The sequence below is a fragment of the Coptis chinensis genome, chromosome 2 (genome assembly GCF_015680905.1).
Source record: "Coptis chinensis isolate HL-2020 chromosome 2, ASM1568090v1, whole genome shotgun sequence".
In the NCBI taxonomy this organism is placed as follows: domain Eukaryota; kingdom Viridiplantae; phylum Streptophyta; class Magnoliopsida; order Ranunculales; family Ranunculaceae; genus Coptis; species Coptis chinensis.
In genome coordinates this window covers 15,000,075-15,013,838 of record NC_141457.1, presented here as the reverse complement: position 1 = coordinate 15,013,838, position 13,764 = coordinate 15,000,075, and the positions used below count along the sequence as shown (strand labels likewise).

General features: G+C 38.5%; 2 protein-coding genes across 5 annotated transcripts; both read right to left on the bottom strand.

The window, feature by feature from the left end:
- Window positions 1-353: 353 nt before the first annotated feature.
- LOC147515059 (putative disease resistance protein RGA3) lies at window positions 354-4,595 on the bottom strand. Of its 3 annotated transcripts, none has more exons than XM_086585890.1 (2): window positions 1,198-4,595; window positions 354-765 (listed from the first exon to the last, which is right to left on the bottom strand). In XM_086585890.1, exon 1 carries the CDS (start codon window positions 4,582-4,584, stop codon window positions 1,219-1,221), a length of 3,366 nt encoding a protein of 1,121 aa, XP_086442016.1. In that variant the 5' UTR covers window positions 4,585-4,595; the 3' UTR covers window positions 354-765; window positions 1,198-1,218. The 3 variants fall into 3 exon arrangements, with proteins under 3 accessions (XP_086442016.1, XP_086442021.1, XP_086442026.1); XM_086585895.1 differs by lacking the exon at window positions 354-765 and adding an exon at window positions 841-931; XM_086585900.1 differs by lacking the exon at window positions 354-765 and having other exon boundaries at window positions 1,946-2,163; window positions 2,229-4,595.
- A 490-nt stretch (window positions 4,596-5,085) lies between these two features.
- PWP2 (periodic tryptophan protein 2) lies at window positions 5,086-12,275 on the bottom strand. Of its 2 annotated transcripts, none has more exons than XM_086585908.1 (8): window positions 10,983-12,275; window positions 10,049-10,300; window positions 9,671-9,763; window positions 9,075-9,446; window positions 7,515-7,859; window positions 7,131-7,358; window positions 6,815-7,008; window positions 5,086-5,220 (listed from the first exon to the last, which is right to left on the bottom strand). In XM_086585908.1, the coding sequence occupies exons 1-7, from the start codon at window positions 12,198-12,200 to the stop codon at window positions 6,838-6,840; spliced, it is 2,679 nt and encodes an 892-aa protein (XP_086442034.1). In that variant the 5' UTR covers window positions 12,201-12,275; the 3' UTR covers window positions 5,086-5,220; window positions 6,815-6,837. The 2 variants fall into 2 exon arrangements, with proteins under 2 accessions (XP_086442034.1, XP_086442032.1); XM_086585906.1 differs by lacking the exon at window positions 5,086-5,220 and adding an exon at window positions 5,521-6,151.
- Window positions 12,276-13,764: the final 1,489 nt, after the last annotated feature.

The window sequence follows — 13,764 nt, the reverse complement described above, 5'->3', positions numbered from 1 at the left end:
GCCTAATTTCCCTTTACTCTCCATTTTTGCTAAGAAATCATTATTCTTCCAGAAATAAAAATACTTTTTTCTTATTGAATTCTCATATATAAATGTTTGTATTTTAAAACAATCTTTTCTATTACTTAATAATGCAAATATGACTCATATTAAAAGGGCCTCATTTGGGCGTTTGCCCAGGGCCTCAAATGTTCTTGAGCCGGCCCTGGTTCCCACAGCTCTCTATGAATCAGTAGCTAGTGTCACATTTCTTGCATGTACCCAAATGTTTGTATCCTTGATCCTTGAAGTCCAATCTCTTGAGCTTTCAACTCTTTTTCGAGTCAAATCAAATAAACTAGTACACATCTTCATCTTTTTCAAGTCAAAATAATTATATTAACAATTCCTTCATCTTCTTATACATAAGCGTACAGTGATCAGTGATCATGGACCCTCATTGGAGCTTGCAAAACAAATTGCGAGGAATCCAAAAAATCGTAAATGTTCCTCAACACGGTCCACACCACAATTGTTGTCTTCGTGACTTCATATGGTGGTAAGACAAACATAAGAATGATTGAACCAGGTGGCATTGATGTGCCGACTCTACGATCGAATTGAAGTATCCAAATTCATTTGGTTTCAATTCGTCCTTTGTACTGCACCAACCACCAAATTGTCCCCTTCACCCCTTCAGTTATCTACCAATTATGTTGCAGTCACTTTTCCTTCCGAAGTATGAACATTAGTTTCACCCTCATCCATGTGAAGCTCTGTCTCCAGCTGAAACCATTATTCACCATGACAAGAAAGATATATTGAGAGGGTGAAGAAAAAAGATGCAACGGGTTCGGGCACACACCTATATAAACTACACTGATATGCATGTCCCCACTTGATTATAAGCGGAAGCTGGCTAGACTTTAATGCTGTTTTATACAACAAATTCCTAAAAACAATGCAAAAACTTCCACAGTGAACTATCTAAATAAAGAACATTACAAATTTGATTAACTCTGGAAAGCCTAAAGAACGTGCCATATGAGATGAAATGGAAATGTGACGCCTAAGAAACTGACCGGATTCATATAATACAAGCAATTGTGGTAACAAATTTTGTATAGCTGATCGGCTGATGTACTCTGGACGATTAAAATTTACAAGACAAGGCAGTGAACAAGATGCATATGTATATATTGAGACAGAAAAATATACCTTATAGTCCACTAAGTATGATCAAAAAGCAATTTCATTGTAGACTCGAAGGTGGGAAATCTTGGGCCAGTACTCGCCGTTGTCCTTTTCACATCGTTTATGTAGGTCAGCATGACAATCTTGAATCTTTAGGCTAACAAGTGCAGGCAGATGTTGCAGCCATTCTGGTAGCTTAGTCATACTCCGGCAACTCCAGATTTCTAGATTCTCAAGAGTAGTAACATTCCGTATCCCCTCTGGCAATGATGTCAACTGAGGCAACTTTCTAAGTTTTAGTTCTCGAAGAGCGACAAGGTGCTGAAACTCTACCACTGAGACATCCAAAATTCTACAAGTATTAAGTTCCAAAATCTGGAGGGCTGTTAGAGCTTGCAATGACAGAGATTTTAGCTTTGGCAGAGCACATAGCCGAAAATCTTGAAGTGAGGCCAGATTTTGTAAGCCTTCTGATATTGAATCCAACTCTCCACAACCGACAATCCTCAAGTTTGCTAGTGTTGTTAGATTTTCTAGATTGTTGGAAAGGCTTTTTAGTTTTCTGAAATTCATGATGTACAAGGTTTCCAAAGAAGTATGGTTTCCTAGAGGAACTTCTCTCAGAGTTTCTATTTCATCAAACCCAAAAACCTCAAGGAAAGAAAGATGGGGGAGGTTTTCCACCGAACTCAATGTAGGATCATTGCATCTCTCAACTGTTAATTTTTCAATAGAAGATGGCAGTGTCGGTAATGTTAATTTTGGGCATTTCCCAATTCTCAGTGCTTTAAGGCGACTAGGGAGTAGATGTTCAGACGACCATCCTTCTAGATTAGGCATGTCGTTCAGTGTGAGGGATGTTAATGTAGGGAGTGCCGTAGAACTTCCCACCCAACTAGGAAAGATCACACCTGGGTACCCTTCAATCCACAACTTTTGTACATTGGCATGGGGCTGGAGTCCTTCTAAAACCTCTTTGCTGTTGATTTCCTGCGAGGAATCAACATCAACACCATCACCTGACCACAATAGGTATAACTCGGAAAGGTTCTTACTCATCAAGTTAGCTTGTTGAGCATCGTTCTGATGAGGAACATGCCGAAGTCCTTTAATCATTAACAGTCCTTTAAGCTGATGAAGTCTTCCAAGCTCTTGGATACCAGCAAATTCCCTCGTTGGACTCACCACAAATAAGCTTAATGTCTGAAAGCTTGTCAGTTCACCAATTCCAACTGGCATACCAGTCAGCTTCGCATGATCTGGGTACATCTCTACGTGCCTGAGGCTCCTCATGTTCCTCATGCACTTCGGCAACATTTTGAGTTTAGGAGATTTTAGCTTCAAGGTGCGCAAATCAGTTAGGCTGCAAATAGATTCAGGCAATATGGTGATACCAGTGTTGGAAAGATCAAGGTACCGCAAATGTTTCAAGTTTTCTATAGATGATGGAAGCAATGTAAACTTTTCGTTGTAACTTAACACTAGTGTTTGCAAGTTAAGTTGCTTGTAGACGAATTTGGGTAGTGATGCAATTCCTGTATTGCGAAGGTTGAGGTATCTCAGGTGTTTTATGTGGCCAATCTGAGGTGCTAGACTTTCGATATTCCATAAATGGCTCAAGTCTAATACTCTTAAGCATTTAAGTCGTGAAAAACTTGCTAGCAGGAGGTTCATTGCAAGAGGTGTACGAGAGCGGGATACAAGGAGTGTGCGAAAGAATGGTTGAGATCTAGAAAATGTTTTGAGAGTTGCTGGAGACGGTAGCGATTCACACATCACTGATACATGCCGTATTCTTGTGGCAACATTTCTGTCATCGTTAACATTCAAGACTGAACATTCATTCACCATAACAGACCTTGCAAGATCGTGCATGAGATCATGCATATTAAAAAATACTTCATTCGTAAGTCTTATTTTTTGCATACCTTGGAAGAAAGACCTCTGTAATAACCCACTAAATATCTCATCGCCGATATCTTCCGCCACCATCGTTCTGGTTGATATGATAAAACCATTTGCCATCCACTCATGAATCAGTTGCTGCTTGGAGATCGTATGATCTTTAGGATATATAGAGCAATACGCGAAACACTGCCTCAAAAGTGGCTCTAAGTGGTTGTAACTCAATCTCAAGGCGGGTAAGATGGTATTCTCTCCATAATCCTTTAGGTTCCAAATATCACTGTCTCTGACACTTCTCCAAATTTGCTCACTACTTTTCAAGTGCAACAAGCTTCCTACGGCCTTCACAGCCAGAGGTACACCTCCACACTTTCTAACAATCTCCTTCCCAATTTCTATCAGAACTGGATTGATCTCCTCATTTCCCATGCCAAATGCATACTGCTTGAATAAATCCCAACAGTCCTGCTCCAACAGAAATTTCAGGCATAGTGTTGGATTAATGATGCACGTAGCTGTTTGGAGACTGATGGAGTCTACAACTGTTTGGAGACGAGTTGTAACAATAAGTGAGCTTCCCTTGTCTCCACATGTTAGAAGGTGTTTCACTTTGTTCCACTTCTCTTGATCTCCATCCCAGACATCATCGAGCACAAGCAAAAACTTCTTTCCATACAACAATTTTTTGAGGTGGTTTTGCATTGGATCCAAATCTACAAGATCACACTGCTTTTCAGATAAATAGTCTATGATCATTTTAGTAAGCCTTTTGAGACTGAAATCCTCAGATACACAAATCCAGATTCTAGTATCAAATTGTTTTACTACTCTCTCGTCATTATAAATAAGCTGAGCAAGAGTAGTCTTTCCTACACCGCCAATTCCGAGTATTGGACAAATGGAAAGATGATTTTGGCTGCTCGCATTGTCAAGCAGTACGCCTACACCGTTTTCTTTGTCCTCATCTCTACCGTAGACTATTGGTTCAGTTAAAACGGACCAAGTCTCACGGTTGTGACTGAATTCATTGATAATTCCACTCTCTGCAGCTCCAGAGTTCAAATGAAACTTGGATCTTTCAGCAGCAATTTCATCAAACTTCTGTATAAGTTCTTTAATTTTTTTCCCTATCTTGTGACGAAAAATAATCTGTTTGAAATCAAAACAAGCTGATAAAGAGTCACTAACTCGTTCAGTGCAACTCTGGAAACTGATAGCATACTCTGGACATAGAGCTTCCAATGCACACTCCTCCAAGATGTCATCGGCCTCGTAAGCAGAATCCTTGAGCTTTCTTAGCCAATCTCCAGTAGCCTTATCCTTGATTTGTTTCGTCTCAGCGTCATCAAGGACAAGTCGGATAGTAGACAATGTCTCAGAGAGTTTTTCCAAGTCCTTGTTGACACCTGACAGCATACCAAATTCTGAACGGACGAGAGAGCTGATATTGTCCAAGATTAGTTCAAGAAATGGAGAGACAATTACTTGAACAACTGCACCAGCCATATCTTCTTTTACCAAGGGGAAGTTATTAGGGTCTGTAGCAAGAATGAGAGAAGAAGACCACCCGGCCGCTCACTTAAAGGAAACAGGAAACATAACATTGTTTTACAATTCTGATCTCTTATAATAACAATTGGAACTATCTCCACAAACGTCCACTCTTTTTTGCCTTGTTTTAACAGTCCTTGTGTCTTTTCTTTTCCTACAAGTAATATTTATTTCTTCCAGTTGTATTAACGCGATCAACCCCTATAAAGTTCTTCACCCATGAAGTGTAGGAAACAATTGGTAATTCAATAACCATTGTGTTTCTATCCCTTTGATTTTGTAGAATATTTCAAGCTTTTGCTATCAATTTTTTGTCTGATTCTAGTTTGTTGCTTTCCTGCTTTCTATTTTGTTATTGCCGACCTTGAGCATAATATGTATATCATGATAAGAGGCAAATTGAAAATCAGTACTAGTAAGATAATATAATGCATCGCCCAGCCCCAGGTATCTTTTCCTTACTGTTTCTCTAGTTCAACTGCATCAACCCCGAAGTATCTTTCATAAAGAGAAACATCATTACCGTTGTTGGTTTTGTTCATCGGGAGCTTCCGGAGGTGAACCAAGTCTCGCCGACTCCAAACACATTAGCTGTAAAGAACATTGTCTAGTCATGAATGTGAAACGAAAAGAAGGGTTGAGTTAACAAATTTAAATAGTTGAAAAGAATTGAAAACAGTTCATGACTTGCGAGCACCACAACATTGCTAATATGATACTAAATTCATAATCAGGTGGGTGATAGATTCCACCTGATAGCAGAGCAACTATGAAAGCTCAATGTTATAATGTTTAAAATGCAATATCTTGATTACAGTAATTTAATAGTCTGCATTTCCAGTCTTCCATTTTGATGAGATTTGTTGCCGTGGTGCATCCGTGTGGCAAAGATTTGTTGCAAGACGAAAAAGCCGAGTATATTTCACACTTTGTCTATAAAAAGTTATTAACAGCTTCAGAGAAAATAATCCGGGGTCACTAGTAGTACACATTCCCAAAGCTAATCAGAAACATAACAAAATTTCTTTGATGAAACTGAGCAAATCTGTTTGCGAACTTAAGTACAACAACTTATAACATCCTTCTCACATAGATCAAGTAGATGGCTTATCCAAGACCCACAGAAAGACCAAAAACGTAACCCCTACAGACACATGCGCGGTTAGATGGGATGCACCACATTCTTGCAATAAGCCAATTAGATGTTGAGATTTTACCAACTCAAGCAGCGACGAACAGGTCAGAAAGAGAAACTTGTCCAACCCTAATACTATTGATCATAAAGATAAGACCTGCCCACCTTAGACTCCATTTACTACACACCGTCCCAGGATCAATATACCCTAATCATCACCTAAGATGAAATAGGCTTCAGATCAAAAGCCCTCAATACTCTCCAACGTCCAACTCTTCAAAACTTGGTTTGGCTTTAAACACAAGATCTCCATTTCTGTCCAAAATGAGGCCTCACACAGTTAACAGCAGCGCTTTTATGTCCGAGATCTTAAATCAGGCAAAGTTCCTGAAATAAACAAACTGGATATTACTGTTACTGGTTCACAGTAGCTACATAGAAAGCAAAGCTCACTATAGATCTTGTTCGGTCATATATTCACTCAATAGTCCTTAAACAAAGATGCACCCTTTAACAGCCCTAAATGGTGCCAAAACCATAGAGAGGTAAATGAAGGAGAAGGTGAAATCGTAACAGGAGAATGTATTAGAAGCTTGAGTGACCAAAAAGCTATATCAAGGGACAAAATATAAATAAGATACCACCCTATATAAAATGCAATTGATGCTCGTTGTACATGTACGATATTTCTCAAGGGACAGTCTAAAAGAACATGAAAATCGAAAGAAAAAGGTCCACCAAATAATTAAAAAATAAGAAAGTGTGCTTAGACTTTCTTATCACATGCATCGGTTTTTGAGGATTATTTAAGTTTGACTTCAGCAATACCTACACACTGGAGTTTGACTAATTTCAAATATAGAATCTAGATGTTAACATGATTATTCCACCCATTCACTTTAATCCACTAGTAGTAAAATATATTAAACTATCAAAACTATATTCATCTTATTAGCTTCCTAGATAGGACAGAAGAAGATAAAAGTCCAGTTATGTAGTCACTTCCTACCTAAATCTTGAATAACAAATTTGACCATAACACAAACTTACCTTTTAATAAGAACAGAAAACCATCAACTCTTGGTGCCCGTGGAGCATAGATACCTTAGCATATACTCATTGGAAGAACAAGTATCTGCCAGATCTGTGTGTAATCTAGTGATTGCCTTCTGCAAGGACCGTAGAGCTGGAAGTAGACTTCTAGAATTCTGCTGAATAGAGTGACCATGAGCTTTGCAGAGCTCCTGCAAAAAGACCAAATTCTTACTCAGCACTTAAAACTGAGAGCATTCATATATCTATGCAGGTTTAAACCACCAACAATTAATATAAATGTGGAAATACAGATACTACTGTGATGACGGACCTGACACCAACGTAGTATGAACTCCAAATGTGGACAATTTTCGAGAAGGTCTGCCAGGGCCTCAATTAGCCTCTGCAAATATCTCATGGGTATTGATGCAGCAACAGCTGGAATATCTACTGGATTGACTGAAAGAAGACATCTTTTAATTAGAGAATCTTCATTCAGACGGAGACTGAGCAACAATGCCCTGTTTGGCTTATTTTCACTAAGAGCTACATCAACTGCCTGTGCAACATCACAGTGGCAAAACCAGAAATTAGTGCAAGAAAACATAGAATACCGACAGACACAATAAACTACGTAATGGTAAGTCTTTCTTCTTTCCTAAATGGAATGTTACAGCAAAAAAATAATAATATTAATAATTGAAGAAATAGTCACCTCTGGTGTAACATCCATGTCTAGATCAGTGGGATCAAACATAAGGGATTCATCAATTGAGTATATCAAAACACCCTCCGTTGTTGCTGCTGCCCAAGAGCGGCCAGTAGGTGCAATCCTAAGGCACTTGGTCTGAATAACAGGCCTTCCATTGTTGGGCATTGATCCTGGTAAATCAAAACCCAACTTTCCACGGGTTTGTCGATTAATGCCTTCCTCCACATCACTATTGTCATCATCAATTAAATCCAACGGGCCAGCTTCTGTCATCCTTTTTGAGTTCAAAAAGTCAAGAACTCCATCCAAGGACAGATTGTGTGTTACTTGAAACCTACGCAACAGTACCTGGGGACATGTGAAGAACTCGTAAGATTACCAGTTGATAAGAAGCCAGACAAACAATCAACAGTATATAAACCATTATGAAAAAGATATAGAAAATAAAGAATGCAAGCAGTATATGTGAATTGTATGGCGAAGAATGAATCGTTATTTTTTGTTCAGTAAAGTTGAATTTCACTAAAAATAAAACAGGTTGAGTAACCCTACAAATACAACAGTGAAACAATAAGAAAACATAACATAGCCACAGGAGGCTAATGTGAGAACCACAAATCACCCTACATTGAAATGCAAAAGCCTATCCCACCTCAGTACAAAATACTCAAAAGAAGTGCTCCTAAACTCCTTAAAAATATTAAACCACTGAAATGATAGAGCCTTGATTGATATGATAACGAAAAACGAATTGTTATGGAAATTAAGAAAAACTCTAAAATACATGGACAAGCCATATTTTGGAAAAAAAAAAATCCGTGTCGGATATGTATCCACGTGCGACACATATCGGCCACATATTGTATGTGATTTACCTCAATTTTTTATATTTTGCAGTGTCAAAAACTTTGTTTCCATGTCAATGTAACTTTAAAGACTACAGTTTTGGGGTGAAATTAACTGTCTAGCGAAAAATGAATTGTATGGCAATCAAGCTAAAGCATTTGGCTTCAATACTACAAAGCTAAACCATTTATTCCATTTAATGTCAAAAAGTAGAAAACAAAAAATGTGATCTCATTCGCTAGATACCATTTGAAACTAATACTTCAGCTTTATTGTCAGTCACGACATTTAAGCTTAACAGTGTAGCATTTGGTTCACCATTTACTAATTTTCAAAAACTATATTTTCTTTCTACAGTAATTTTATTATTTCCTTTTTCTGAGTTTGCAGTCAAAATAAATGTAGCTGGCCATTTGAAGTCTTGAATAACCAAACCAATTCATGAGAATTTACAGAAATTCCCAATTCATGAAGTCACAGCATACAATAGCAACTGTAAAAAAACTAAAATCAGAAAGGCTGTTTATCATCACACACATCCAGAACCCAGGTAAACTACGTGCAATCTGGCAGTGACACAATAGCATACATATAGAATTGTTGAGAAAACAATTGTACAAATCTCCTGGAAAAGACATAACAGGAAAAATATATTATGATATGGCACAGAGAGATGCAATCAAAATACTAAGTTCAAGAAAAAAGACAGCAACAAACCTGATCAGCAACACAGTACATGCAAATGTACTTGCTACTTCCCCCAGCTAAAATATAACTTCCATCTGCAGAGTAGCATAAGCTTGTGAAATATTTTCCCGAGCTTGAGTTAGCAGAAGTTCGTCTATCAGTCATAAGACGCCCGCCAGCAATGTCTCTGCGACCCTCAATGGTATACATTAACAAGCCATCTACAGGATCCCAGAAATGTATATGACCATTTAAGGTACTGCAAGCTAACTGTTTTGCATCTGGACGGTAAGCCACTGTAAGAACATCATGTGTGTGAGGGAACGTTTCAACAGCTCCTTTTCCCTCAAACACATCCCATAACTTAACAGTTTTGTCCCATGAAGATGAAGCTAGGATTGCCTGCATGTAACAAGGACAGCTAATCATCAATAAGTCCAATCATCGAAGCCATATATTTTCAAAAAGAAACGTAAGGAAGAGAAAAGTCTCATATATGTATATGATACACAAGATACCATACATAATTAAAGTATAAAACCAACACGTTGAGCATAAGTGCGTAAATAAATTAATTTAAATAAGGAAAGAAACAACAAAGAAAAAGAAAAAGAAAAAACACTTACATTTGTAGGAGAAAACATCAACCCATGGACAGGCCCCTCATGGCCACTGAGTATATCCAACAAACGGCCAGTCTTCATGGACCAAACGAAAATCTGTAGAAACATATCAAACGCCATATTGTGAGGAAAACATCATACAATGCCAAATTTTCCTAAGTTACATTGACACGGATACACGTGTCCATATCCGACACGGATACGGAGTGTCTGACATGGCGAAATATCAAAAACTGAGGTATATCACACACAATATGTGTTCGTATGTCTCCGACACAGACACGGACACGTGGATACGTATCCGACACAGATTATTTTTGAAATATGGCGTGTCCACGTAACATAGAAATTTTCCCTAGCTCCAGGAAAATATGTGCATACCTCAAAAGAATCTAGAGTTCCAGCACAGATTACTTCACCACTTTGATCAGATGCCAAGGAAACAAACTGTCTGGACTGAGGGGTGGTAAATGTTCTGAAGTTCCGATAACGAAGTAAGTCCCATGCACGGACTGTCCCGTCCAGAGACGCACTCAAGAGACAATTGTTACCAACCATGAAATGGAGTGCAGTGACTGCATTAGTGTGCTCAGAGAATGTAACAAAGCAGAAACCTGATGATGCTGTCCAGACCTGTAGTAGAACAACCTAGTTAATCACTAAATAAGCTCAAGGAAGCTAAAATTACCAAACCAATTTGCAGATGAAATCGTGTTTCATGGTTCCATGATATTTCGAAAGACCCACTGCCCATTGTGCTAACATTGGTTGTGCTGAAAAAACAAACAAGTGCAAATAGAAAGAAACAAAAGAAAATGGTCAAGCGGTGTAAGCTTCATACGTGTCTTGCTATGATGCTTGCAATAGGGTTGACGACATATTAAAGACAACTCAAGCAAGAAGTTTCAGCTCAGCTACGCTTGATTCTCTCTCATTAATGGTGATTGAATAATTTGCACCATATGTATATCTACATTACTTAGTCTTACTTTTGACCCCAAAAACACTTTCCAATGTCAAAATCCCATGATCTCAACCAATATTGAATTGGGTAATGATACAAATGTATACAATTGACCAAACCAAGAAGATGACAGAAAGTGTTATTTCTCAACTTCAGTTCAACATGCTACTGATTTCGGACCAGAAATGCACCACATTTGAAACTGCTTCACTACTAAGAAACATTATAAACACATTACATATGTATCATATAAGCTAATGGCAACCATACAAAAGCAGGCCACCTCAAGCCAATAGCGTGTATACAATGAAAGCTTAAACATGCAGAGGAACCACTAAAAATATCATTTACCTTGATTTTGTTATCATCGGCTCCAGTGGCCAAAAGCTGTGAATCAGGTGAATACGCAAGACAATTCACGTCAAAGTAATGCCCTTGCTGTTTCAAAATATAACTCTCTGACCGCCACTCCCACACAAGCAACTGCCCAAGCTTTGCACACCCTAATGTCAACCAATTCCCAAGATCATTAAACCCTGCAGTTGTAATCTTCTCCCTCGATATTGAAAGGGAGTGAAGACAAACAAAGTCAGGCATTTGATAAAGCCCAAACACACCATTCGAAAACCCAACAACTACTAAATCAAGGCCATTGTGATAATCACAAGCGGTTAATTTCGCAGGCGCCTGCGTAAAGTTATCCTTCTTCAACAGCTCCCATGTACCTTTATGCAACGCATTCCAACCCCCTTCCTCCATATCATCATCATTATACTTCCTTTTAATAACACCACCATTTCCATTTGCCACAACAATTTGACTACCAACCCCAACAAAAGGCTTCTGTTCCGGAGTACCTGGAGAAAGAGGCTCACCCTCATTTTCACTCCCAGTATAATTCCAAGTAAAAATTGCCCCATTACGCGAAACAGTATAAACTCTAATAACCCTACTACTCATACTTTTCTCAACACAAAAAAACACACCAACAATAGTTTCCCTATGTCCTAAAAAAATAAACGGCTTATTCATCATCCTATTATTCCCTTTAAATTTCTTCAAACAAAACAATCTCACCGTCAAATCCTTAGACCCAACTAATAAATACTCCCCGTCCGGACTCCAATCCAATGCGGTAACATTCCCATCACAATCAGCAAAAGTCCTAACCAACTCAAATGGGAAAAACTCTTTCCTAAAACCCGGTGACCTCCAAATCTGAACTAACTTCCCAACACCAAATGCAATAAAATTCCCATCCTTACTAAACTTAACTACATTAACCGCCTTTTTAAACGACATACGATGTAAAACAACTTTACAACGTAAATTAATAAAATGGCACCTTGACTTCTCATCAATTGTGATTAAAAAAGTACCGTCCGGTGATACGGAGATGTGGGAAATGTTTGAGGAGGATTCTGAAGGGAGGGTTTGAGTATGGGATTTTATTAAGTCTGTTATGGAGATACGGTTGGAAATTGGTGAAATTAGGAGGGAGTTTTCAGTAATTACTGCGTTTCCACCTCTGTAAGGCGCGCCTAGTAAGTTCTGGAAACGGAAATTCATGACCGTCAGTGAATGAATGAATGGAAAGAGAGGTTGGCGCTAGAAACTCAACTCTCTCTCTCTTAAACCCTAAACCCCTTAAGTTAAAATGAATATGGGTCCGAAGCCCATACTTAATGGGCTTTAAGAGTCGGCCCAATAAGACTTTGTTGGCCCTGTAAATACTAGTATACTATTATGCAGTGAGGAAGAGAAGAGATGAGAAACGAGGACAAACAGAAACCAACCAAATGACTTTTTGTCCACATAACCCCCCCCTCGGCCCAGAACGTTCACTCCGTTCACTTGACCAAATAGTAACAACTAGTCAACTTGACTTAATGGCGTCCGCTGGAGAATTTTATAATGGTGCTGCGTTGGGTTCTTTGTATGGGTTTAATTAGTTCTGGACTGCTACAAAGTAATGGATTTAAAGCATTTTTTTATAATGCTGGATCTACAGCCATGGACTTTGCTGTTTTTTCTTGGGTTCGAAGCTTGTTTGTATGCTTTTTGAAGAGGTTGCGTGGAAGAGACGATGTGATTAAGTGATTAATGTAGGTGTAGTGCAACTGTTGTATTGAGTTTACCAGGTGGACCGCGATCGCAACAACTTCTACAGAATTGCCTCGCTGTTGGAGCTCTCTCGGTTGTGTTTGATGGGCTTAACGAGCGATTACCTGCAGTGCTACACCAACCCCCAGCGACCAATGACCAACAACACCTTGCTGCTTTTAGTATTCCCCTTCCCAGTGACCTGAGAGAGGAGTTTGCCTCCTTTTGCCAAGGGTCCTGTATTGGGCGCCACTAAAATTAGATTGGACAGCCTCCAGCCCAAACCCAAACAACAAAGCCCAGTACAACCCCCACCAAATCGCAAATCGGGAAAACCTATTCGTTCGGTCATCTCTCTCGCGCAAAACCCTTCGACAAATTATCGCGAAACCCTAACCACAAAAATCCAAAATCAAGCGAATTGAAGCAATCCAATCCATAAACAAAGCATTGTGAGTTGCTGGGCCTGTTGGGTTCTCAAGTTCTTCAACTTCTCTGTCTTCAATTAGCTTCAAGTAAGTTAATTTATGATCAAATGTAGAAAATTGTTTTGTAATTCGATAATAGTTACATCAGTAATTCGATAATTGTTTTGGTGTCTTTGTAATTTATGATCATTTGAGGTTTGAAGTGGACATGAATATGAGATGATCAGAAGATAGTATTAAGTTAAAGAAGAAAATAGAAAATAGTTATCAAGTTAGATAGTCCAGCCAAGGTGGTTTAACAGCGAATAGGTTACAAGATTAAACTCTCTGTAGGAGAGTCTTTAATGATGTTACTCTATTTATTATGCATAAATTACATTAAGTCTGAAAATGGTAACTATGAATTTGCGATGGATAGGCTTCTCTTTTGAATTGGGACTTGAATAACAGATTCTTACCTCTTATTTTCCATTATATCCTTTGAATTAGATGTATTTTTCTTAATCATTTTTAAATAAGGTTAGCAAGTTGACTAGATTATCGAATCATTGTTGGTATGTCTATATGCTCCAAGTTCTACTCTAATGGATATTTATGGTTCT

What these genes read in the sequence shown, in the direction of transcription:
- LOC147515059 (XM_086585890.1), bottom strand. Translation starts at nt 4,584, where the DNA reads ATGGCTGGTGCAGTTGTTCAAGTAATTGTCTCTCCATTTCTTGAACTA.
- PWP2 (XM_086585908.1), bottom strand. Translation starts at nt 12,200, where the DNA reads ATGAATTTCCGTTTCCAGAACTTACTAGGCGCGCCTTACAGAGGTGGA. An exon ending in CCGATGATAACAAAATCAAG is followed by an intron (nt 10,301 to 10,982) that starts GTAAATGATATT and finishes GTTCTACTACAG; the next exon opens with GTCTGGACAGCATCATCAGG. An exon ending in TCATACTACGTTGGTGTCAG is followed by an intron (nt 7,009 to 7,130) that starts GTCCGTCATCAC and finishes GTCTTTTTGCAG; the next exon opens with GAGCTCTGCAAAGCTCATGG.